The sequence below is a fragment of the Acinonyx jubatus genome, chromosome D2 (assembly GCF_027475565.1).
Source record: "Acinonyx jubatus isolate Ajub_Pintada_27869175 chromosome D2, VMU_Ajub_asm_v1.0, whole genome shotgun sequence".
Taxonomy (NCBI): domain Eukaryota; kingdom Metazoa; phylum Chordata; class Mammalia; order Carnivora; family Felidae; genus Acinonyx; species Acinonyx jubatus.
The window spans coordinates 45,963,601-45,990,297 of record NC_069393.1 but is presented as its reverse complement, the minus strand read 5'-3'; the positions used below and the strand labels follow the sequence as shown (position 1 = coordinate 45,990,297).

General features: G+C 41.3%; 1 protein-coding gene across 4 annotated transcripts in view; it reads left to right on the top strand.

The window, feature by feature from the left end:
* The window catches only part of ERCC6 (ERCC excision repair 6, chromatin remodeling factor), a 76,705-nt gene extending 58,810 nt beyond the window's left edge, over window positions 1-17,895 (top strand). For 3 of the 4 annotated variants that reach the window (XM_053207836.1, XM_015088018.3, XM_053207837.1), the window contains 11 exons: window positions 1,260-1,376; window positions 5,384-5,479; window positions 7,955-8,170; window positions 9,094-9,204; window positions 9,611-9,730; window positions 10,160-10,254; window positions 11,934-12,079; window positions 12,165-12,872; window positions 14,619-14,823; window positions 15,412-15,490; window positions 16,862-17,895. In XM_053207836.1, coding sequence (XP_053063811.1) covers window positions 1,260-1,376; window positions 5,384-5,479; window positions 7,955-8,170; window positions 9,094-9,204; window positions 9,611-9,730; window positions 10,160-10,254; window positions 11,934-12,079; window positions 12,165-12,872; window positions 14,619-14,823; window positions 15,412-15,490; window positions 16,862-17,281 — 2,313 coding nt within the window. In that variant the 3' untranslated portion in view covers window positions 17,282-17,895. Of the gene's footprint in view, window positions 1-1,259; window positions 1,377-5,383; window positions 5,480-7,954; window positions 8,171-9,093; window positions 9,205-9,610; window positions 9,731-10,159; window positions 10,255-11,933; window positions 12,080-12,164; window positions 12,873-14,618; window positions 14,824-15,151; window positions 15,491-16,861 lie in introns of all 4 variants that reach the window. The other variant, XR_008292398.1, reaches the window with a different exon arrangement.
* The last annotated feature ends 8,802 nt before the right edge of the window (window positions 17,896-26,697 follow it).

The window sequence follows — 26,697 nt, the reverse complement described above, 5'->3', positions numbered from 1 at the left end:
GGGATGTGGGGACAGTTTCCTTAACATAATGTATATATTTTTAGGAAGAATTTAAACCGTGCACTTGCTTCCTTGGTGGGACTATAATGTCATGTTAAAATTTTGAAATTTATCATCTCTGTATTACAAACAATAATATGTTCCTGATCATCATCTTCAGGGTAATTTTTATCAGTGTCTGAATGATACATTTATGAGGTTACCTATAATTAAAAGTTGTTTATTGAACTTGTTTGTTTATTGTCTACTATTCCAAGTAAATCCTGTTTTTATATTTATATATGCCCATACACACAAGATACACACACATACATGCACATAACATGTCTACAGACTCGAGTAAGGTGTTCTTAGGGTCTTTTAAAATGTTTTTTACATGTTACTTTTTCACATGAGTTTTTCTGTATGTATTACACAGTCATACTCTTTTTATTGCCCTTCATTTTGCAGCTAACTCTGTTAAATTTAAACTTTGTTTGGAATTTTTCTTGTTTCATTAAATAGTCCTCCTTACTAGGTTGTTAAGCCTATTTAGATTTTTCCAGGTATCAATAATTTATTGAATTCGTTGTTTGCCTTTAAGTGAATTGCAGAGGGAGTGTTTCCTGAGCTGTGGGTCTTTGTTTTTCTACATACAGTTAATACCCATCTCATGTGGCTATGCTCCATTACAGAACCATATGCTCTGTCTTAGGCTAGAGTGACCTTTTATTTCTGGGATCATAGGGCTTTTCTTGAACTTACTCTCCTAAGTCCCCAGTGGGCAGTAATCTCAGCTTATTATCTGGTTGCTCCCATTGCTGCAGCTTTCCCCCAGAGTTAGCTTTTGATCTTCAGTCTTGCAGGGCAGCAGTTTCTTTGTAGCTTTTGGAGAATGCAAGATTATAAACAGATTCATTTGAAAGCTGTTTTTTCTCTAGAGGGTAGTCAGAACCAAACCAATCTCTACTTTAAAGTCTAACTATATAATAATTAAAGCAAAGTATGGAGGAGAAATAGGGCACAGAATTACCAGTTCTTTTTTGTAAATTTGATTAGTAAGTTTTTTTTACTGATGAGATCTTATGAAATCTGCCACCTAATGGAATATATGGAGCTTATCCTAATTTTTCCAAACCATTTTCCAGCCATTTCCAGCCCCTTTTGTACAACCAGAGGTCATTAAAAATTTTTGTTTTAAACATTGGAATCAGTTGAGAGGTAAGAACAAATGTATTTCTTAAACATAAGTAATTGTTTACCTTTTTCTCTTATTAAAGGTTAAAACTGCTTATAAATGTGCATGTGTCTTACGAGATACCATAAATCCATACCTACTGCGGAGAATGAAGTCAGATGTCAAAATGAGCCTTTCTTTGCCAGATAAAAATGAACAGGTCTGTAAATCCAGGAGTTACCAAAACATTTCTGAAGCGTGGGTGTACCTGTCTGTTTACTTTTCATGCGCAAAGTTGGCGAGGCTAACAGGTGTGGTCGCTGGTGCTTCTGGGCTGCTACTTTATGTTTGTATACATCTGTATGTGACAGGTGAGCCTGCTGTGTCATCTGCCCTTGGCGGGACTCTTCCTCTGTCCACAGGCTTTGCTCTTTTGCTTATTAACACACATATTCCTGCAGCTGCACTTGTAAACTTCTCTATTTTCCTCAAGCCCCAACTCATTCTTGCCACAAATCATAGGTGCCAGTCACATTCCTGGGAGATAGGAATGAACAGAGCAAACGCTCACTCTCATGAAACTCACATTCATTCTTGAGGAGGGGAGATAGTCATAGGTAAATATGTCACATGGCAGGCAGCAGTAGTGTGGAGGAAAAAATGAGCAGGGTAAGGGGGATGGGGTGAGTAAGGGCGAGGATTTGGGGAAGGGGGCTTCTTGTAAGGGATGGTTAGAGGTCTCCTCTCTGGTAAACAGACATTTAACAGAGGCCTAAAGAAGGTGAAGGAGTGAATCATGGAGTTTTTGGAAGAAGAGCATTTTAGGTAGATGGAAGTGGAAGGGCCTTCAAGGAAGGCATTGTGGCCTGAGGGCAGGAAGAAGGATGACAGTGGTCAGAGGGAGAAGTCAGATGGCTGGCCAGATCAACAGGGCCTGCTGGTCACGCTGAAGACTGGATTTTACTGTGAGGGAGGAGGTGGTTCACAGGGAGATAAAGGAATGATGTCATCTGACTTAGGTTGTAAAAGGGGCATCCTTTTTTTTTTTTTTTAATATATGAAATTTTTTGTCAAATTGGTTTCCATACAACACCCAGTGCTCATCCCAAAAGGTGCCCTCCTCAATACCCATCACCCACCCTTCCCTCCCTCCCACCCCCCATCAACCCTCAGTTTGTTCTCAGTTTTTAACAGTCTCTTATGCTTTGGCTCTCTCCCACTCTAACCTCTTTTTTTTTTTTTTTTCCTTCCCCTCCCCCATGGGTTTCTGTTAAGTTTCTCAGGATCCACATAAGAGTGAAACCATATGGTATCTGTCTTTCTCTGTATGGCTTATTTCACTTAGCATCACACTCTCCAGTTCCATCCACGTTGCTACAAAAGGCCATATTTCATTTTTTCTCATTGCCACGTAGTATTCCATTGTGTATATAAACCACAATTTCTTTATCCATTCATCAGTTGATGGACATTTAGGCTCTTTCCATAATTTGGCTATTGTTGAGAGTGCTGCTATAAACATTGGGGTACAAGTGCAAGGGGCATCCTTTTAAAGGCCATCCTGGTGGTCTGTTATCTCCACCAATGACTACACCTTCTTTTGAAAGTAAGTACAATATAGATTCTCAGTGTTGAAAATATAAAAGATCTTGGAGATCTGTCACCAAGGCTTTTCTATCCCTGCCTCTTCCCTTCCCCCAGACTTATTTCCAAACTCAGCCCTTGATCTTAGCATTCCCCTTGCAGGTCTCTCTTTCCCACCAGTGTCTCAGGCCACAATGCTCTGTTCTTTGTCTAATTCCAAATCCACCAGTTGCTGTGCTGTTTTATTTGTCCTTTTTCATGCTTTCGCTTCTTTGCTCTACATCCTCCTAAATTAATGCAGCCAGTGTCTGTCTCGTTTCCCACCATTGATTGGCACTCTCCTCAGTATTGCATAGTGTTGCTGGATTAGTTTTTCCAAGGCTCATCTTCCTGCCAGTTATCTTCAGTGTCCTTCTTCCCATCAAGAATACCTGATTTAGCTTATTTGCACCAATTTATTTTTGCTGTGGAGTCCCAGAATGTGTCTTTTTTATATTCCATGTAGTAGCCAAGGCAAATCACTTCTTGTTTTCCAAACATGAGCCACTTGTCTTTCCATGTGCTTGGATGTTCCCTCTGCCTGGAGGTTTTCCACCCCACTGCATCCATCCATCCCACACTCCAGCAAACCTACACACAGGAGTTTTAAGATCCCACGAGGCTCTTGACTAGAATTCCTTGAGGTTGGGACTTTGTCTTACCCATCTTAAAATGCCACGTAACACCTAAAACAGTGATTTGCGTACATGAAGCATCTGGTGAATAATTTGTTCAGTTAACTTTGTAATTAACAGGAAATGCTTTTTCCCTGTTGCCTTTGTATTCAAAGGACTGAAATATGAGTTTAAGAAATCAGGAATTACATATACTCAGGTTCATATTTTAGGAAGATTACTCAGGCAGCATATGAACGCATTGGAGGAGAAGGAAAATGGAGGCACAGGGATGAGTTAGCCGGTCCTTATAGAGTCTGAGGGGAAAGATGAGTCTGAACCAAGGAGGGGTTTCCTTTGTAGTTGATGGGATGGATCTTCTGCCAGAGGCTTCAAAGGACAGAACATGGAGGAGACAGCTGACGAGTTTAATTCGGGTCGTTTGAAGCACCCACGAAATATCTGCCTGCTTAAAAGGCAATTATAAATGAGTCTTGGGTTCTGAGGAGAGTTCTAGGCTGGGATGTAGTTGTGACCTCTGAGCAGGGAAGGGGTGAAAGTTACAAGCAGGGATGAGTTTGCCTGAGGCCCATGCACAGAACGAGAAGAGAAAAGCTGCAGTGTTGTGGAGAGGGTATCAGGAGGGACTAGCCAGGAGGATAGGAGGCCTACGTAGAAAGGCAGGAGGTAGGTTAGGGGAAATGGATCATGAGGTCTAGGGTCCCTGTGTGGCCGGCTGCCAGGAAGTTATTAGTGACCTCATCCACGGCAGTTTCCTGGTGGATGTGCTCCAGGCTTGTGCTGGGTCCAGGAGAGGATGTGGGGATGGTGATTGTACATAACCCATTCAGGGAGTTTTCCCCCTCAGATTTTGGAAAGTGTAAGGTGGTGGAGCACTGTCCTAAGGAAGAGGAGAGGGTTTTCAGATCCAGTGTGAAGGTCAAAGGGTTGCCCTGATCGCAAATAGGAAGCTGTTCTGAGGATAAAGGAAAACCAGGTGAGGTGGATAAAGTAGATGAATTTTAGGAAGTGAAAGTCAGGGAATCATGACTGATAGCTTCAGTTTCTATTTTTGATGTTTTGTCCGTTTGATTGCTTTTAAGTAGAGGTTGAGACAAAGGTGGGTAACAAAGGTGGGTAGGTGGGAGGCTTGGGGAGAATGAGGAGTATTGTCACAGTTGTTCTAGGTTTACAGAAGGTGCTGAGTGGGGAGTGCATAGAGACTTCCCCTGGAGACCAGGAGCAAGAGTGGCAGGACACTGCCCCGATGGGTAGTGTTCTTCAGCAGTGCTCAGTACTTTACCAGAAAGGATTAGAGAAGGCAGGTGGTTGAGTCAGTCTTCATTTGAAAGTTTACAAGGCAGACATAGTGGGTGGCAAAGGGGTAGCTGAAGGAGAATGTCTTGTTTTAATGACTAAGGAATAGTGTCAAGCCATGAGGTGGCGGCAGTGGACGTGGAGAAAGGAGGATTGAGAGGCAGAAAATCAAGGAATGTTCTGGCATGGAGTAACAGGCACAGTTGGGTTGGGAGGGTGGGCGAGTCTGGTAAACTTACGGACCTGTGCTTCCATCTCCAGGAAAGGGAACAAGTCAGGCGAGGGTAGGGTCCCTGGTCAGGTCTGCGGAAGTGAAGGTGGGAGCGGGGCACAGGTGGTGACATGGTCTGAACTCTTGGAGGCTAGGATGCAGGAGGCTCTGTGCACCTGTCCCTGAACTTTGTTGTGGAGAGGAAGCCAGTCTTCAGGGACTGTTGGGAGAGTGGGTAGGAATCTGGAGGTGGATGGATGACAGAAATGGAGGGGCTGATGTAAAGGGGTGACTGTGTTTTTGTTCAGCTTGAGCTGTGGCACAATTTTGGCTTTTTAAAATAAGAGGTACATTGTTAAAATTGTATGTGTTGTGCTTTTTTAATTGGAAAATTTTGTTGATATTTTAATTATTTTCATAGTTTAAAAAAAAAAAAATTCTCTTTTTTTTTCTCCCCTATAGGTCCTATTTTGCCGTCTTACAGAGGAGCAACTTAAAGTCTACCAAAATTTTATTGATTCCAAAGAAGTTTACAGAATTCTTAATGGAGATATGCAGGTCAGCTAAATAATGGAAAGTAGAGAAATGAATTGTGGAGCAGGGAAGCAGGGGAGGAAAGGAAACTAGGACTAGTCAAGGATTCATGGTTACCTCTTAGAAACATTCGGGTGTGCACCGTCACGTAATTCAAAGCCCTTCCAGAAGTAAGAGAACATACTGTTCCATTTGAGCATGCTTCCTTTTGCCTGTATTGCAGCACGGTTACACTTGAGCCCCACGTCTCATGGTCCAGAAGAGTAGTGCTAGACACAGGGTCTGTAGTGGTGAGTCCTGCAGGGATGTCTGGTCCTTTGCATGCAGAAAGCAGGGGAGTGGCCCTGGACTGCTGGGGTTAGCAGGTGCATGAAGGAAGAATTAGGATTATAAATGTTTGTGCGAGTGATAACATTTTAGTTACTGGCAGTACTCAGCAGTAGATGGGGGTAAAGGTTTATTCAATAAGCATAGTGGCTTTATAATCAGCATTTAGTTTGAAGCTCCATATAAACTGTTCAATTTCATTGTGCTTCAGTGTCCTAAAGTGTGAATTGTGTTTTGTTTATTTGACACATAAAACTTCCTTAGTCTTTGGTCTGTCCTCATGGGAGGTACAGCTGAGTGGCAAGCACCTTACTCTCCGAAACACACTTCCCTGCTTATACACAGAGGTTGACAAAGAGATGAGAATGGGTGACGGGCTGCCCGTGTCCTGTACTGTCTGCGTGCTGTTTCTTCCAGATGAAGTCATTTCAGTTCTTTCAGCCATGGCGCACAGTTTCTTACTTCATCTGTCTTTGGCATCTATGGGAGGTTCTTCAATGATTCACATTTATTCATCTCTCCAAAATCGTCCCTTAACTTAACTTCGTGTGCCTCTGAATTGGGAAGCCGTAGGTGGTCTAGATTAGCACCAACCCGTAGATACACAATGCCAGCTGCATATGGGATTTTAAATTGTCCTAGTCACATTAAAAAAGGTAAAAGGAAGTGAAATCAATTTTGATAATGAATTTTATTTAACCTGATGTATATATCTAAAATGTCATTTTAATACATAATCAAACATTTTAAATTATTAATGAAATATTCTACCTTTTTTAAAACTACATCTTTAAAATTGGATATTTTACATTTGCAGCACATCTCAGTTTGGACTACCATGCTTTATTATTTTTTTAATTAATTTATTTTTGAGAGAGATCGTGCGAATCAGGAAGGGGCAGAAAGAGAGAGAGGATCCCAAGCAGGCTCTGCACTGCCAGCACAGAGCCCGATGTGGGACTTGAACCCATGAAACCGCAAGATCATGACCTGAGCTGAAACCAAGAGTTGAATGCTCAACCCACTGAGCCACCCAGGTGCCCCTGGACTAGCCCCACTGTGTGTGCATAGTAGCCCTCTGTGGCTTGTGACCACTGTATTGGAAGCACAGATCTAGAGGCAGACGGGGAGTTACAGATGACTCTTAGGAGGAATTTTGACAATGTTCCTGATTTGTTCAGATTTTTTTATTGTTTATTTTGTTTAACTGTTGTTTGCTAGTTAAAACTACCATTGTTGACTTCACTTATGGTTTATCTTTTTCTACTTGAGCTTTTATACTCCTGAGCTTGATTTGAGTCATACTCAGAAAGCTGTGAAGGATGCCCTTCTGCTGGGAGCCTGGAGGGCAGGCACTCCTGGTCTCTTCTTACGCCCTTCTGCTGAATGAACCACCCTCATGTCTTTCCCATTTGCATATTTTCCAGGCAGACACGTTTTCTGATATTCTAATATAAAAGTAAATGGAACTTGGGGCGCCTGGGTGGCTCAGTCGGTTAAGCGTCTAAACTTTGGCTCAGGTCACGAGCTCATGGTTCGTGGGTTTGAGCCCTGTGTCGGGCTCTGTGCTGACAGTTCAGAGCCTGGACCCCGCTTCAGATTCTGTGTTTCCTTCTCTCTCTGCCCCTCCCCTGTTCGTACTCTGTGTCTCTCTCTCTCTCAAAACTAAATAAACATTAAAAAAAAAAAAAAAGTTAAAAGTAAATGGAACTTCAACCTCTGACTCATGTTCAACTGCAGAACTTTCAGTGAGGTGTACTTAGTGATATTTAAATGCATTTGTTCAGTCACCTGCCCGATTTCTCCAAATTTAGATGGGCATTTTTTTATTCACATAAAAGATGAGTCAGTTTTTATATGCTGTGAACTGCATACCTTTTTTTCTAGTGAGAGAAAATAAATCATCAGTAAATTAAATATGACCAGTAGATGTTCAGTCCAATAGGATGTTTTTGTTTCTAGAGAACTTACTTACCTTAGCAAGATAGAAGATGAATGAAGGTTGATTTCTTCCAGCTCCTAATATGCTGTGGATGTGGAGGAAGCTAAGAAGCTGGTGAAGAATTCCTTTTTAATCTGTGTTGCATACTGAATATCATCCTTCCCTCCCTTTCCACGCGAATGTTATTTAAGTGGGATAATTCAAATGCACGTAATTCTTTTATACCATAGATTTTCTCTGGACTTGTAGCCCTAAGAAAAATCTGCAACCACCCTGATCTCTTTTCTGGAGGCCCCAAGAATCTCAGAGGTATTCCAGATGAGGAACTAGAAGAAGATCAGTTTGGATACTGGAAACGTTCTGGGAAAATGATAGTAGTTGAGTCCTTGTTGAAAATATGGCACAAACAAGGTCAACGAGTATTGCTATTTTCGCAGTCAAGACAAGTGAGTATACAGACCTCATACAAGAAACAATTCTTTAAGACTTAACAACCAGTAATTTTAAAAATGAGATGTAATTTAAAATAATGATTTTAAAAGCAAATTCACTCCCTGATACTAAGGTGGAAAACCTACAGATCTCTTTGGGAGCTTGGATCTTTCTCTAGAGTTGGTGCCTAGAAGTTAGCTTTTTAACATTTTTTTTTTTCCAACGTTTTATTTATTTTTGGGACAGAGAGAGACAGAGCATGAACGGGGGAGGGGCAGAGAGAGAGGGAGACACAGAATCAGAAACAGGCTCCAGGCTCTGAGCCATCATCCCAGAGCCTGACGCGGGGCTCGAACTCCCGGACCGCGAGATCGTGACCTGGCTGAAGTCGGACGCTTAACCGACTGCGCCACCCAGGCGCCCCGAAGTTAGCTTTTTAAAAAGGTTTACCAAAGGGGTACCTGGGTGGCTCAGTCAATTGAGTGTCTGACTTCGGCTCGGGTCATGATCTCGCGATCCGTGAGTTCAAGTCCCACGTCGGGCTCTGTGCTGACAGCTCCGAGCCTGGAGCCTGCTTCAGATTCTGTCTCCCCCTCTCTCTCTGCCCCTCCCCGACTCATGCTCTGTCTCTCTCTGTCAAAAATAAACATTAAAAAATTAAAAAAAAAAAAGTTTACCTGTGATTCTAGGGTGTGGGTACGTTTGGGTCTGAACTCAAATAGATGTCCTGCTCTTTACAAAACTGAGAAGAATTAATAGTAGAGAAATGCCAAAAATACTCTTGTAGTAAGTATTATATTTATCTGCCTCAGAACAAGAAGCCCCTTTTAATTTAAGCCTGTTGGGGAAGGTTTGACTGTAGAGAAATGTGAGAGTACTCACTGCAAGTGTATTTTTGATTTTTAAACTCTTTTCCCCTCCCCCCTCTCCCAAACAGATGTTGGACATACTTGAAGTATTCCTTAGAGCCCAAAAGTATTCTTACCTCAAGATGGATGGTACCACTGCAATAGCTTCAAGACAACCACTGATTACAAGATACAACGAGGTAACCAGTGTATATAACAGTACAACCAAGTAGTGCTACTCCGTGCAGAGGAAGGAAGGAGAATAGCTTCACTCACCTGAGCCATGCGTACATGGGGAATAGGCAGTGGGTAGGGAGAGACTTACTGCTTTAAACTCTGTGCATTTCTGTATTTTGTGTATGTTTGTGTGTCTAAACAAAGAATGTGTATTCCTTCTTGAAAAGCCAACTCTGAGATATTTCTAATATAATTGATACTAAAAGTAGGAGTTGTGGGATGAGATCTTGACTGACCCACGGTCTCCAGGACATAACCCATTTTTTGTATTGGGAAGAGGTTTCCATGTGTAGAGTATGTAAAGACAGAGGTGAAGAGCTGTAACTAGTCTTAGATGAGCACGCTAAATGTTGCACATCTTACCTCTAGGACACATCTATATTTGTGTTTCTTCTGACCACTCGGGTGGGTGGCATAGGAGTCAACCTGACGGGGGCAAACAGAGTCATCATCTATGATCCCGACTGGAACCCAAGTACAGACACACAGGTAAGGGAGTGTATTAGTGGCATACAGGTGAGTGGCCAGCACTTGGGAGTGTCCTTCGGCGCCCCTGTCAGCTTCTGCATGGAGCTGACATCTTGGTTGTTGCCCAGTCTTCAGCGTGGAGGAAGATACCGTCTCTGGCCTCACAGACAGGAAGAGTCTCCAGCAGTTTATCTGTAACATTCATCGCTACACCTGGGGTACAGAGAGAGAGTGCAAAGTTACACACATTGTTTTTCAGGTGGAGATGGCTCCGTCTGCCTTTGTCACCTGCCTATTTATCTTCCTTAATAGGCCTTATATATATTTTAGCATCAGTAGCCAAAATTTTAGCTTTGGCAGGGGAAGGAAGCAACCGGCTGTCTCTCTTTTCTTTTGGTAAGTGCTTGTCATTGGGAAGGGTGCTCATTACCATGCATCTCTCTGCCGCAGGCCCGGGAGCGAGCCTGGAGGATCGGCCAGAAGAAGCAAGTGACGGTGTATAGGCTGCTGACTGCAGGCACCATCGAAGAAAAGATTTACCACCGGTCAGTACAGATGGCTGCTTGCTCCTTGACTGGAGACTGCTCTCCCCGCTGCGGCGTGTGCAGGATGTAGATCTAGAAGTATGCCTCCAGGGCTTGGAGCTGGGAATTTTTTTCATGCATTGCTTAAAGAGTCTTTTCATCTTAGAGCACTAGTTGCTGTAACTTAAAGGATATGTGGGGGTTTTGGGGGGTTTTTTTGGTTGTTTTGGTTTTGTATTTTTTCTTATTAAAGTAAGCTCAGATGGCTTATTTTGAGTTTTTAGAAAACGTCTTTGGGGTGCCTGGCTGGCTGTCAGTAGAGCATGCGACTCCTGATCTCGGGTTCATGGGTTCAAGCCCCACATTGGGGATGGAGTTTACTTAATATTAAAAAAAAAAAAAAGTAAAAGTCTTTGAACCTGAATGTCTTCGTACCTTATTAAACATCAAGGACTGCTTATGTGTAAACTTCATGTTAACTGTTATTTAAGAGAAACGTACCTATCTACTATAGTGTACCATCTTTTTTTCAAAAATTTTAAGAAGTGACAGAGTTGAAATACATACTGAAATTTTCACATAACATGCAGGTGTGATCAGCGTGGGGTAGCCTGGTTCAGATGCCCCTGAGAGACAAGTTGACCAGGATACCTGTTTCTTTTTCCATCTCTCTCTACAATGAGTAGGGGTTTGGGCAGAGGTCGCTTTAACAGTGGGGTGGAGATACTGCCACCTTCTCCCCCCTCCTCTGCTGAAGACTTTATTCTCAAACTGCACCCTAGCTCTTAAAGCAAGGCTCCCTGCTTTCTACCCTGCACTGGGTTACTGCCAGATAGGTATGTGTTCTTCAAGTCCTTATTCTTTTTTTTTTGTGTGTGTAATTTTTTTAATGTTTATTTTTGAGAGAGAGAGAGAGAGAGACAGAGTGTGACTGGGGGATAGGCAGAGAGAGAGGGAGACACAGAATCTGAAGCAGGCTCCAGGCTCCAGGCTCCGAGCTGTCAGCACAGAGCCCAACGCGGGGCTCGAACTCATGAACCGTGAGATCATGACCTGAACTGAAGTTGGACACTTAACTGACTGAGCTACCCAGGCGCCCCCTCAAGTCCTTATTCTGAGAGGGCTGGAGATGAGCTGAGTCCCGTGAGGGAGAGCTTCCTTTTAGAGAGACATGTTGTAGCCTGGGTGATAGAAGCAGGACTGCTTTGTGGGGACGTCTGGGCAGGGGTGATGATGGTGTGGAGCTTCAGCATAGAGTGAATCAGCAGGCAGAAGTGGGTGAGATGGCTTCAAGTACAAAGCTCAGTTAAGAGAGTTTCCTGAATGCCATCATGGAAGGGTCCTGAAGAGGGCAGGGCAGGGGACCTGCCAGGAAGCTGACTCCTTCCAGCTCAGAGAGGCTGTGAATCACATGATTACATGTAGAAAAGTGTTGTCTGACATGTGATGAATCTTGGAGGTTGAAAAAGCTCACTGGGTATAAATAATATGACATTCTTTGTATTTTAGATTCTATAAAACATGGGAGACCATCCAATGTTTTATGTACTTTCTGAATTGTAATTTTCCAAGGCAAGAAGTTTGGGTATTATTTAGACATTTGTTCAGCTGCAGTTATCATATCAGTCATAGTTTTATAATTAGGATTTTGAGGCACGGCTAAGCATTGTTTTATACGAGTTTAATTTTTATCTTTTTAGACAAATTTTCAAGCAGTTTTTGACAAATAGAGTGCTGAAAGATCCGAAGCAAAGGCGATTTTTCAAGTCCAATGATCTTTATGAGCTGTTCACTCTGACAAGCCCCGATGCATCCCAGACCACTGAAACAAGTGCTATTTTTGCAGGTATTACATAAAATAACTTAACTTAGAGTAATAAATCACAGCAGAATTATGTAGTGTAACTTGAGTGTGCTTTTCCCCTTTATAGGAACTGGTTCAGATGTTCAGACTCCCAAACGCCTTTTAAAAAGAAAACTTCTGCCAGCCTTTGGAACAGACCCTGATGTTTCAATATGCAAAAAGTGCCCTGATTCTAATGCATCTGCAAATGATGCCACATCATCTGAAGAGAAGTCTACAACGACAGGAGCTGAAGTAAATGCAGTAACATCTGATCAAGTAACATCTGATCCTTTGAAAGATGCCCCTCGAACGCCTAGAGATCTGACTGGTGGTGATGGGCCTGGAGAAGAGGCGAGTGCAGTGTCTAGACCAGAGGAGTCATCAGTGATTAGTGGACATGGGGAATGTTCAGATTCTCCAGGAATCAGCAAAATGGATGGACTGTCTAGTGAAGAAAGCATCCATGAAAAACAAGGTCTTTCTGACAAAAGAGAAAGCTGCCAGGCTCCAACAGACCCTCTTCGGGAGAATAAGCAAACGGAAAATAATTTTTATAAGCACAAGTCTAAAACAAAACATAGTGCACCAGAAGAAGAGACCCTGGAGCACCATCGCAGGCTGAAGCAAAAGCCTAAGAACTCTAAGCATCGCAGAGATGCCAAGTTTGAAGGAACTCGAATTCCACACCTAGTGAAGAAAAGGCGGTACCAGAAGCAAGACAGTGAAAATGAGAATGAGACCAGCCAGCAGAGCAATGACGATTATGTCTTGGAAAAGCTTTTCAAAAAGTCAGGTAATCTTTTTGCTGAATGTGCCACAGGTGTGCTAGGAACAGAAGATGGGTAGGCTCTTTGTAGCAGTAGCAGCCTTTACTCACAGGGCCAAATGGGCTCTCAGCTGGAAGTAGTTTTTCTTCTAAAATTCAGATTTGGAATATAGTGACATTTTGAAAATCTTATTCACCTCTCTTTTCTGAAGACCTCAAAGAAATTGAACCTTTGGGGAACAACAGTACTTGACTTACAACCACATACAGGAGGGGTGCAGTGCTTTAAGTAGATTTGTGTGACCTGAACACTAATAGGAAGTTTCTGGACATGCTGTATTTATGTCATTTTCCAGCACAGGAGATTAAAGTAACCGTCATAGGGGAGAGGCAGGGACGTGGCCAGAGGCAGGCACTCTGGAAGTGGGAAAGCTGATCACTAATATCGTGGGAGAACAATCAGGAAAGCAGATTCCACAGTTGCTCAGGACCAGGGAGGACAGGCAGTCCTGCACAGCGTAGTCATCCCTGGGAATGTTGTCTTGTTCAGGCCTCTGCAGTCATCGCGTTCACAGTGTGATGGCCCGAGTGACCAGAGATCACCGTTTGTGGGTCTCAATTCGGGAGGGCAGGTTTCTGTATGGCATTTCAGAAGGAAACCCTCTGGGCCTCCTACGTTCTATTTCTTTTCCATTTACTGGTGTGTTTTCCTAGGAAATGATCTCTTTTGTTTAGTTTTCAAGTTTATTTGCATAGAGGCATTGAAAATGTTATTGTAATTTTTTAGAAACTTGCTTCTGTTTCAAGACAGTGGCTCCCTTGTCATTTCTAATTTTGTAGATTTCTGCCACACTTTTTTTTCGGTCAGGTTAAGCTAGTGGTTTGTGATTTTTTTTTTTTAAATCAGCATTTTGATTTATTAATTAGGTCTATCGTTCTCTACCTCATTAATTTTTGCTTTTATCTTTATTATTTTCTTCCCCGTGCTTCCTTTATTTATTTATTTTATTTTATTTTATTTATTTATTTATTTTGCGTTTTGGTGAGTTTTTTTGGCTTAATTTTTATAAGACTGACTTAGAAATTTGTTAATTCATTTGGGGTGCCTGGGTGGCTCAGTCAGTTAAGTGTGTGACTCTTGATTTTGGCTCAGGTCATGATCTCACAGTTGTGAGATCAAGCCCTGAGTCGGGCTCCGTGCTGGGCATAGAGCCTGCTTAAGATTCTCTTTCTCCCTGTCCCTCTGCCCCTCCCCACCTCGTCTGTGCATGTAGGGGACAAGCCCAAGGGTACTCTCTCTCTAACTCAAAAAGAGAAAAATGCTTTTTTAAAATAAAAAAAGAAATTTATTTTTATTCTTTCATTTTTATTGATACATAAATATTTAAGGCTATGAATTTACCACTGATAACTTCATTAAATTCTGCTGATAAGTGGCATTTTCATGGTCATTAGTTTTTAGAAACTCTGTAATTCTGGCTTATATTTTTACATTTTTCCCTTCAGTAAAGAATTAATAGATGGTTTTAAAAATTTCCAGGTAGCAGATATGTTGAGGGTCATTAGTAATCCCCACATACCTTGTAGGGTGGTGATGAAGGTGACTAGCAACAGCATTTATAAAGTTCCTGGGTTGTGATAGTCAACTTGGCAAATGGCAGCTAAAAATGTTCATTGTTTTTCCTCCACCCACAACAAGACTAGCCAATATAGAAGAAAACATATCGTGTACAAACCGGAATAACACATTACTGTTTCCTTTGTTCTTGCTAGTTGGTGTGCACAGTGTCATGAAACACGATGCCATCATAGATGGGGCCAATCCAGATTATGTGCTGGTGGAGGCAGAGGCCAACCGAGTGGCCCAGGACGCCCTGAAAGCGCTGAGGCTCTCTCGTCAACGGTGTCTGGGAGCAGTGTCCGGTGTTCCCACCTGGACAGGCCATCGGGGGGTTTCTGGTGCACCAGCAGGAATAAAGTAAGAGATTGCTGCTCTCCCATGCATGTGAGGTGGCCAAACCGCCTAGGCCAGGAATAAAGCCAGGGCAGGCGTGGTAGAAAGTCTTGCAGGGAGGGGTTGGGTCAACCGGATTTGCATGACTTGGGGAAAAACATTTATAGTCTTACGTTCTTCCTCACACTGTCTCCTGCCTTCCAAAGCTGAGTTTTCAGGGAAGGCGGCATGATCTGTTTTGCTCAAGAGATGTTAAAAATAAGAGATACAGAATAATAACTAAACTTAAGTAAGATGATTAGCCAGTGTTCAGCAATCAGTAACTACTATGCTATTCGGTTCATTTGTTCAGAATAATCTTTCTACCTGGAATTTGTGGGTAGTTGCTATCACTTGTTGAACAAGATACTGAGTGGTTCTTACTTGAGATGCAGCTGTGACTTCCCAGGAGAGCAACGTAGAAAGACTGAAGGGGATGAGCCTCATGGTTATGAAAGAGTAACCATGAAGAAGAAAATTTTCCAGCAAAAGATTAAGTTTTGAAAGGGCATTTTCATCTCTAAGTCCACAAGAGCAAACATTTCATCTACTGTGGCTCTTTTCCTTATTTAGGAGTAGATTTGGTCAGAAAAGGAATTCCAGCTTCTCTCTGCAGCATCCTTCTTCAACATCTTCAAAGGAGAAATGCCAGGTAATATGATAGCCTGTCTGCTTTTCGTGTGTGAGTCTTAATTGATAGAACTGCTGTGAAAATTTAGCCTGATTCAGATGTGAAGAAAATCGCTGGCATAATGGCCCCCGGTATCTGTGTTGTATGCTCTGATTAATGAAGCACCTTCATGTGAAACTGAAAGGACCAGCCAACTTTGTAAAAGACAGTCTTTAACCCAAATCTACAGCAGAATCTCTGTTTTGCCCTCAGAAAGTTAACACAGGGATAGAGGATGTGGGAGTTGCTGCCCCTGCAGCCTGCTCCATTCGGTGGTGACGTACCAGTTCTGGAGAGCCCTACCCTCTAACGTGAAGGTTGAGAAAACCGCCTGGGATGTTGTTTGTAATTTACTAGCCACTAGAACCTTGTGCCCATCTCTCCCTGTCCTGTAACCCCCAGATGCCCTGAGTGCTTCACTGAGTAAAGACTGGACCAGACTCTTATCATTCAGTGCTCTCTTTGGTCTTTGCTAGTTAAGGGTTATGTTACTGATAAAAGTTGAAAACTCCCCAAGTTCAGACTCCTGTTTCAAACTTAAAAAAAAAATTTTTTTTTAATGTTTATTTTTGAGAGAGAGGTACAGCATGAGTGGGGGAGGCACAGAGAGAGAGGGAGACACAGAATCCGAAGCAGGCTCAAGGCTCTGAGCTGTCACCACCAAGCCCGATGCGGGGCTCGAACTCACAAACTGTGAGATCATGACCTGAACTGAAGTTGGGTTGATGCTGAACCAACTGAGCCACCTAGGCACCCCTCAGACTCCTATTTTAGATTAATATGAACACATGTAGAACAGAGAACGTTTCTTTGACTTTCCATGTTCTGTTCTTTTAGCAATAGGGATGTGAAAAAGGTTAGATTTGTGTTGCTGCTCTAGGGAAACTCACATGAAGTGTAAAGTAGGAAAGAGTCAAAAGATTTAAAAGTGAAGAGAAGGAAGTGCAGCTCTACGATTGTTCTTAGCCCACGGTGCCTGGATCAGGGTGGGCTCACGAGGAAGGGCAGGAAAAGTCTGCACAACCCGCACCTCCTAGAGCCGGCTTTCCCACCCAAGGGAGGCTGCAACCCCGCCCCCTGCCCATCCCCCTCCTCTCCCCACACAGAAAGGGATGGAGTGAAGAGTGTAGTTTGGGGGAATTGGGTTTTTAAAAAAATGGTATATAATGGCGGGTGGGTTTCAGTGCTTGACATGCCCCCTGCCCCTTTTTGTTCAATGCCATCTCATTCTTTCCTGTCAGCCTCACTACCCTGGGCTCTAGTATTTGCTTATGGCTCCTCAGTGTTTTGGGGGAAGTAGTAGGAGCGTGAATTAGAAGCTGGCATATCACTGCAGTGGTCTTCTTTCTCCAGGACGGCGTCACGAGAAAGGATGGAAAGGATAATGCTTCTGAGCACTTCAGTGGAAAAGTGGAAGATGCAGAATCTTCACCCGGGGCCCTCCCTTCGTCTTCACTGTTGGCTAAAATGAGAGCTAGGAACCACCTGATTCTGCCAGAGCGACTGGAAAGTGACAGTGCGCACCAAGAGGCATCTGCTCCGCCATCTGCCACCACGGAACACGATGATCTGCTGGTGGAAATGAGAAACTTCATTGCTTTTCAGGCCCGTGTTGATGGCCAGGCCAGCACTCGGGAGATCCTGCAGGAATTCGAGTGCAAGTTATCAGCCTCACAGTCTTGTGTCTTTCGAGAACTATTGAGAAATCTGTGCACTTTTCATAGGACTTCTAGTGGTGAAGGAATTTGGAAACTCAAGCCAGAATACTGCTGACATTACTTTCTAAACTTTCGATTGACTTTTCCTAATGGAAATTTCTGGTTATTAATCCTATAACTAATAATCATGTTTGTCAACAGAAGTTGGCTGCATTTGATGTTTACTTTGAATGATATCTACCTCATAATTTAAAATTTCAAGGAAGAAGACATTCATCTCCAAAACTTAAAAGTTTTAAAAATACTTGGGTTGATGTTTTCATTTTGGCACTATGAATTATGTTATAAAATCAGGGACCTGATAGTTAATCTTTGGATCGCATTTGTTCCTCTACCTAAAAGATGCTGTCGGGGAGCACATTACTGCTCGTTTAGATGTTTGTAGACCAGAAATCTCAAGAATTCTTTTATTGGTGCTAAAAACATGTCTTATATTCATTCAGACCTGTTCAATAAATTAGTTCATCAATATCTGGTAACAGATACTTATTTTGGAGGCATAGGTTTTAAACATTTAAACTTATTTGTTACTCATAAAAAATGAGATTTGGTGTCTTATGAATATATCTGTCTCATAGTCTTCCTTTTAAGATACTGTTAAATCAGCAGGCATTTTCATTAGTAAAGCATGAAATAGCTTGGTAATAAATAAGACCTATACTTGCAAAAGGTTGTAGTGTTACTAAGCTTATGTTGGCTTTACTTTAAGCCAAGTGCATCTTCTTCCCCCCTACGGGGACTGTCTTTTAGGAATATAAAATGTGTTATCTTAAAAAAATACGCAAAACTTTAAGCAGAACCAGAAGTAAGTACAAATGAAACCACCAACATACACGTGCACACAAATGTCACTCCAGACCACAGCCGATATACCATGATTACTGTGTAGTGACCACCCTGGCGGCCTGCTCCCTCTGTTCACATGCTGAGCGGTAACTTGGAGCATTTTTTATTTTATTTGTTGTTTGCTTTCTGAGGATGCTGATTACTTTGTGTTAGGCACCGTCGTTCCCCTTGTGTGTTATCTTCTGTCCAGCGGTTTTCATCTGTCTTTGTGCTTTGCGTTTGCTGTGACTCTCCTGCTCCAGAGGTTTGCTTTGTAGCTGTTTCCTGGCTGTTGTGATGGTGTTGTTCCGATCCTCTGTTTTCTTAGCCTTGATTTTCTCGTTTCCTGCCCTTTGTTTTATCATCTCGGCTCTGAAATCTTGTTTTAAGTTCGTTGTATTGCTTGCATTTCTTCTAGAGCGGTCACAGTGCAGTTTGTTTCTTGGATTTGTTTTCTCTGGCCTGCTATATTTCCTGTCTGCTTTTTCTGTATCATGCTTGCCTTCCTCCTATGCCATTTCTTTACATCTTGCTTCTGCTGCAAGAGAGCCGCTCTGCCCATATCTGTATGTTCTTCCCTGTGACGCAGAGGGAAGGGAAAGGACTTGGGTTGGGGGTCCGGGAGAGCCTCTGCTGGGCACCACACAGCCCTGGTTGGAGGATTTGCATTTTACCTCTCTGGTCTGAGGTTCTGTTTGATAGCCTGGGCCCAGGCATCCCTACCCGTAGACAGGAGATGGCAGAGAGTCATTCCCGCTAGGAATTTCTGCTTTTTAAAAAAAAATTGTCTTATTCATCTTATTCTGTTTTTAGAGTGATTTATATGTTAGAGGAAGAAGATGCTATTATTTTCTTTAGTCTGCTGTCTTTATCCAGAAGTCATAGTTGGGATTTTTAAACAGCTCAATAAATCCTGAACTTGAGAATTTGGCTCAGAAGGGAGTTAAAACTCCCTGGGAAGTTCTTTTTTTTAATTTAATTTTGTAATAATCAGCCTATAAGAAAACTACTTCCCCCTTGTTCTTTGATTGAATTTAGTTCATTCTATCTTTCTTGTCTGAGACCTGAACTCTGCTGAGCAAGAGAAGTTGCACCCTTCTTGTCAAGTAGAAAATGCTATCAAAAGGGATGATGCAGTCAAAGCAGGGTGGTCCTCACTCCAGTTCTTGTCTCAGCACTACCACTGGCATGCTGGGACCTCGGGCAGGTCGCTGCTCTGCCTGTGTCTCAGTGTGGCATCTATGAACACTGTCACCATGCCTCCCAGGTGGACAGGCTTAGAGGACGATGCTCTAAGTGTCATGATTTTAATAATAGTAACTTATTCATTTAGATAAAATCTACTTTTTGCAACTTTAAAGGCTTTGTACAATGTAGATAGATTTAATGTATTTAAGATGTTATATTGGTATCAAGCTATAAAATTTTCTGAAATTTTAAAACTTCCTTAATTTATACATGAATATACTATCACTGTGTAAAAAATTTCAGGCAATACTTTGTCTCCTCACTGTTCTTGCTCCTGTCCCAGAGATAAGTACTGTATGTCGTGTGTATTCTTCCAGGCTGTGTCCCAGGCATTTATAAATACCCATGGCAGAGACTGCTTCTCTCATGTGCATTTTCCCCTTTTCCTTTACTGACAAGATTTCCTGAGTTTTACCTGGCTGGGTACGTGACTACTCAGCTGCAGACTTGACTTCCCAGCCTCCCTTATAGTTAAGTGTGGCCCTGTGACTGGGCAATGGGATATGAGCAGAACTTCCAGATCGGGCCCTTAAATAAGGGACTGGTGTACACTCTTCTTGCCGAGATGTCCGGGGGACCTTAAGCAGTGACATGGGATCGACATAGGTCGTGTGTTGAGGCTGGAAAAGCTGGCCTGCCAGCCTTGAACTGCTTTCTTTTTACCTGTTCCTTAAGAATAAAATAAATTCCTGATTTAACCACTGCCTTTTACAGTCTGTTTATTACAGCCTCCAGTTTTGTTTTGGATATGTGATCTATGTAGATTATGTCATCCTTTTTGCAGCTAGCTTTTCATTGGACATTATATGCAAGATATCTTTTCATCCCTACAATTATGGCTTTACCTTCATGGAACTGCTGGTTTAAAACTTAGATTTTTTTCAGGGTGCCTGGGTGGCTCAGTCAGTCGGGTGATCCCAAGGTCGTGGGATTGAGTTCCGGATTGGGTTCTGCACTGAGCATGGAGCCTGCTTAAGATTCGGGGCGCCTGGGTGGCTCAGTCAGTTAGGCATCCGACTTCGGCCTAGGTCATGATCTCGCAGTTCGTGAGTTCAAGCCCCGCATCGGGCTCTGTGCTGACAGCTCAGAGCCTGGAGCCTGCTTCAGATTCTGTGTCTTTCTCTCTGCCCCTCCCCTGCTTGTGCTCTATCTCCGAAAAGTAAGTAATTATTAAAAAAAAAAAAAAAGATTCTCACTCTCTACCTCTGCCCCTCTCCCTGACCTACACTCTCTCTCAAAATTTTTTAAAAAATTACATAGATTGTAATTTTAATGGATATAGTGAAACTGCTTCCTTCCATTTATACTCCATCCATGAAAGGACCCCATTCTCCACACCCTTGCCAACAGTAGGTAGCATCAATCTTGGGAGGTTTGTTTTGTTTTTAACAAGTCTTGTGTTTGAAAATACCTTGTTTGAGCTTGAATTTCCCTGAAAACCAAAGATTTCCATGTTTTTTGGCCATTTGTAGATTCTCTTGAGTGTTGCTTGTTCATATCATGTTTGTCTAGTTTTACAATTGGTTATTAATCTTTCAGGGTCCCTCCCCCCAAAGAAAAATGAAGAGGCAATTGCCCCAACTATTATTGAACTTTTTCATTCTTCGTTCTTTTCTCTGTTCATTCTTTTCTCCACCGATTAGAAATGCCAGGTTTATCATATGCTAAATTGTCTTTTCAAGGAGAATGGATCTAGATGTCTATTCTACCAACCACACTCTTCACTGTCATTTGATTTTGTACTATGTTTTGCTTTCTATAGGCAAGTCCCTAGTCCTCCCTGCCTCTGCCCCCATTGCCATCTTGTATATTTCCTGTTCCAGGTGAGTCTTAGAATCAGTTTATAATGTCACTAAGATTGTATAGTTCTTTTGATTGGGATTGCATTAGTTTATTGACTTGAGGATAATAGACTTCTTCAAATTAATACAAATTTTCCCGTTAGGATCATGATAGGTCTCATTTTGTTAATTAAAGTTTTTTATATTCTTGGATACATTTTTAATAACTTTCTTCATAAAGATCTTGCCACTTTTCATATTAGGCTTATTCCTAGGTATTATATAGATTTTTAGTTTTCGTTGGAGATCTTTCTTACATAAAAATTTGGAGAATCAGAACATTCATGTATCTACTTTCCTTATGATACCATTTATCATACAGAAGTTTTAAATTTAAGTGTAGTCAAATTCAGTCTTTACATATTTTTCCTTATTTGAGGATCCCTTTCCTAACCTGATGTCATTATTACATTCTCATAAATTGTCTTGTAAATTCCATATGGATAGTTATTTTTCTAGCACGTTTAAAAAAAATAGCTCATCCTTTCCTGATTTGTGAGGCTATCGCTATGATTATATCCAATTTTCATGTAACTATGGGAATATTTCTGGGCTTCTGTTAAATTGGTCCACCTATCTAACTTTGCCAGTAACCCACTGTTTTAATCATTGTAGCTTTATAATTGGTTATTGTATATGATAGAATGATTTCCCTCATCTTCCAAAAATGCCTTAGTTCCTAGTTCCATATTTTAAATAGGACATTTTTAATACATATTTATTATGAAGACATAATTCCACCGGGTCTTTCACTTACAATAAGATTATTTATCTTACATTTATTTCTAATTATCCTATAGTTTTGGTTGCTACAGTAAATCACATTAGAAAGACATTTTCTAGTTGATAAGAATACTGTTGATTTTATATATTCGTGTGTATGTAGCAACCCTGCTAAACTATTTTACTAATTAGTCTATAAATTGTCGTGTATGTAACAATTGTGTCAACTGCAAATAATGACAATTGTGTTTCTTTCATTCCAATTCTTATATACTTTAAATACTTCCAATATGATAACCTGATAATGTAGGTGACAACCATTGGCATCTTTGTCTTATTCCTGACATCAAAGACAAACTTCTGAAGTTTTACCATTAAATATGCAATTGCTGTTATTTTCTAGCACATGGTCTTTATCAGGTTAAGAAAATGCTCTTTCCAGTCCTAAATCCAGTGCTGAGTTTTATTAAATGCTTTTTCTGCATCTACTGATCTGTTTTTCTCCTTTAAATATCTCTCTTAGTGTCATAAAGTACAGTCAAGTTTTCCAGCATTAAAATATCTTTTAGACTTCCAGATTGACAGTGTTAGGGAGTCCATGGACCTGCTATCCAGAAAGCAACTATAACTGGACAAAATATCAAGAGAGCCCCCCCTCCCCTGCCAGATCAATTAATGTTTCTGGAAATAGTCCTAAGGACATACTGCAAATGAAGACACAGTCAAGAAAAATCAACTAAATCTTGGTAAGAACAGCAAGAGTCTGTGACTCTTGAACCACAACCCATTTCTTCCCTGCCTTTTCCCACCTCACTGTGATGACAGATGCTGTAATCCAGGTGGATTTAGCCACGAAGACAGGGCTCCCTTCGTCTGTTCCCAAAGGGTACAGTATCTCACTGGGAGGAGTATGTGACCAGCATTTCTCATTCCCTCCAGCTCCAAGTTGCAGGGATTAAGTTCATGGAGGTAAAAAGTACAATAACAGGAGTGCCTGGGTGGCTCAGTCAGTTAAGCATCCGACTTTGGCTCAGGTCATGATCTCACAGTTCGTGGGTTCAAGCCCTGCATTGGGCTCTGTGCTGACAGCTCAGAGCCAGGAGCCTGCTTCAGATTCTGTCTCTCCCTCTCTCTGCCCCTACCCGGCTGGTGCTCTGTCTCTCAAAAAGAAATAAATAGTAAAAAAAATTTAGAAAATATAATAACATTTAAAAATTTAGATGGGCTCAGCAGATTTGAAAGGGAAGAAGGGTCAACCAACTTACAGATAGATTGATAGAAATGATGCTATCCAAAGAGCAGAGAAGAATAAGAATGATGAAAAATGTACAAAGCCTCAGAAAAATGTAATATACCATTAGGTACACCAATGTGTGCATAATGGTAGTACCAGAAGGAGAAGAGAAAAAGAAAAAATATTCAAAGAAATATGGCTGAAAACTTCCCAAGTTTATTGAAAAACATCCATGAAGCTCAAGGAACTCCAAGCAGGGTAAGCACAAAGGGACCTACAGGCACATCATAGTAAACATGCTGAAATCAAAGACAGAACATCTTGGAAGTAGCAAGTGAAAGATGACGCATTATTTACACGGGAACTTCAGTAAGATGACCAATTTCTCAGAAGAAACAATAGAGGTCAAAAAGCAGGGACAGGGGCGCCTGGGTGGCGCAGTCGGTTAAGCGTCCGACTTCAGCCAGGTCACGATCTCGCGGTCCGGGAGTTCGAGCCCCGCGTCAGGCTCTGGGCTGATGGCTCAGAGCCTGGAGCCTGTTTCCGATTCTGTGTCTCCCTCTCTCTCTGCCCCTCCCCCGTTCATGCTCTGTCTCTCTCTGTCCCAAAAATAAATAAACGTTGAAAAAAAAAATTAAAAAAAAAAAAAGCAGGGACAACACTCAAAGTGCTCAAAGAAATAAAACTATCAATCAGGAATCCTAGATCCAGCAAAAATATTATTCAAAAATGAAATACATACTTTTCCAAATAAAAACAGGAAGTTTGTTGCTAGCAGTCCTGCCTAGCAAGAAATACTAAAGGAAGTTCTTCCAACCGAAAGCAAGTGATTTCAGATAGAAATGCAAGTCCACATAAACAGCCCCAGTAAAAGTAATCGTGTCATTATAAAAGACACTATAAATGCATATTTTTTCTCCTTTCTTTCCTAAACTGATTCAAAAAGCAATTGTATAAAATAGTATGTGTGTACTGTATTGTTGAGCCTATAACATGCAGAAATGTAATATAGGTGCAACCCTTTGCCAATAACAACACAAAGGTGGGTGGGAGCAGAGCTGTAATGGGCTAATGAAATGGCGACAGGTGACAAAATAATAATTATAACAGTGTACTGTTGGGTTTGTAACATTAATAAATCTGTATAACTGTAATACAAAAAAGAGGAAAAGGCAATAGAGATATAGAGGAATAATGTTTCTATACATCATTGGAATTAAACTAGAAAAACAATCTTTAACAGATTCTGTTAACTGGTATATGGTAAACCCTAGAGCAACTGCTAAGAAAATAACTAAAAAAATAGTGAAAAATCATTAATGAAATTAAAATACTACATTACAAAAGAATTCAATGCAAAAGAAAAGAGTAAAGGAGGACAGATGAATGGATAAATAAAATATAGCATGCCCATGACATGGAATATTACTCTGCCATGAAAAAGAATGAAGGCCCGATACATATTATCACATGGGTGAACCTCAAATATATTACGCTAAGTGACAGAAGCCAGACAGAAAAGACTATATATTGTATGATTCTGTTTACATGAAATGTCCAGAATAGACAAATCCATAGAGCTAGATGTAGATTGGAAGTTACCAGAGGCTGGGAGTAGGGGAGTGGATGTGGAATGACTGCTTAATACGTACGCAGTATTCTTTGGGAGGTGAGTAGGATGTTTTGGAACTAAACAGAGTTGGTGGCTGCACAACATTGTGAATGTACTAAAGGTCACTGAATTTTAAGTGAAAGCACTTAAAATATTTCCAGGTGTTCAATATTGCTTTCGGTCAATATGGTAAGTTACATTTTTTTCTGCAAAATCGTGCATTTTATCTAAGTTTTCAAAGCTGTTCCTTTGTGGGTATCATCTCTTTGTCATTGGTGTTCTGCATTTCATTCTGGTTTGTGTGGATTTATTTTGATCTTATATGGATTTTGTGCTTCCTGAATTTGAAGATTTGTGTCTTTCAATAATTCTGGAAAACTGTAGGCATTATTTCTTTGAATATGCATCTCCCAGTTTTCTCTATTCCCATCCTTATGGAACCCTTTCTTTCTAGTTTTCTATTTAAGCCACCCATTGCATTTTTAGTTTTTTATTTTGTAACTCCATTTTTAGTTTTAAAACTAAAATTTTTATTTCTAAAGCTGCTCCCCACCCCAAACCTTCCTGAGTTTGTTTCACACTATCTTTCTCTTTCAATTTTTCTTTTATGGTTATAATTTTAAGCAGTTGTTTTAAAGACTGCATCCAATTACCGCAAGGGCTGAAGTTTTTGGTATTTGTCCTGTTCTGTGTTGTGTCTGTTGGCTCTTCCCCACAGTGGATTGTTTTGTGTGGTTTCTAACGTTGGATGCGAATTCTCTTCAGAGGGATGGTTATCTGTGGGTGTAAACCATGCCTCTCCAATGTGGTTTTGCATTTGTTGATGTCCCATGATATTATCAGCCTGAGACCAATTTTTGTGTTAATTTCTTGGCTTGAAGCTTCCTGGATCACATGGTAGTGTGTAAATTTGAACTCTAACCCATGTGAGCCTATAGTTATAAATTTTCAGAGAGTGGGTGTAGGGGTGAGGTATGAGGAGAGGAAAACACCCCCAGGAAGAATTCAGGCTCAAAGAGAAATGCTTCTTTGTTCCAGGAGGAGCCCATTGTTTTTCTGAGGATTGTGGCTATAAGTGGGGGTCCTGCTCTGACTCCCTTGTCTCTTATCCATGTTTTGGTGGTAAATCCAAATTTCTAGATTTCAGGAACAGCACTTTTTTTTTTTTTAAGTTTATTTATTCGCTAAGAGTGCGCGAGTGAAGGAGAGAGAGAGAAAGAGGGAATGAGAGAGAATCCTAAGCAGGCTCCACGCTGTCAGTGACACTGACAACGCAGCCCCCCAACGCAGGGCTCAAACCATGAAATTGTGACCTGAGCCGAAACAAGAGGTGGACGCTCAATGGACTGGGCCCCCCAGGTGCCCCCAGAAATAGCACTTTACACTGTGCATGCACTACTCTATATTCTTCAGGTTCTTTTTCATTTGTAGGCTCTGACATTTTACTTTGTGAAGAGCTCAGCTTTTACATTATAGAATGTTTCTTATTTACAAAGACCTTTAGATGATCCTATGTGTTATATTGCTGAAACTATGGTATTTTCTGATTAGTCATGTTGGTAAAAAGGGTTTACAATAGTGCTTGGCACAAAAAATAAGAGCTTAGCTGTTATTATTTTGTTGTTGTTGTTACTGTTGAATTATCTTTATAGTTCTAAGATTTTGACAGCTGATTCTCTTATATATTCTAGGTCTTTCAAATATCATCTATAAATAATGACAGAATTTTCTCTTGCTTTTCAATACTATTACCTCTTATTTTTTTCTTACTTAGTTTCTCAAACCCACTGATAGCCAGGGTTGGTGATAAGGGTGGCCACTTCCCATATTTTAAGAGTATTTGTGCTGTTTCTGGTTGATACTTCTTTTTTTTTAATGTTTATTTTTATTTATTTTGAGAAAGAGAGAGCACGAGTGAGGGAGGGAGAGAGCGGGGGAGAGAGAATCCCAAGCAGGCTCTGTGCTACGTGGAACCCAACACAGGCCTT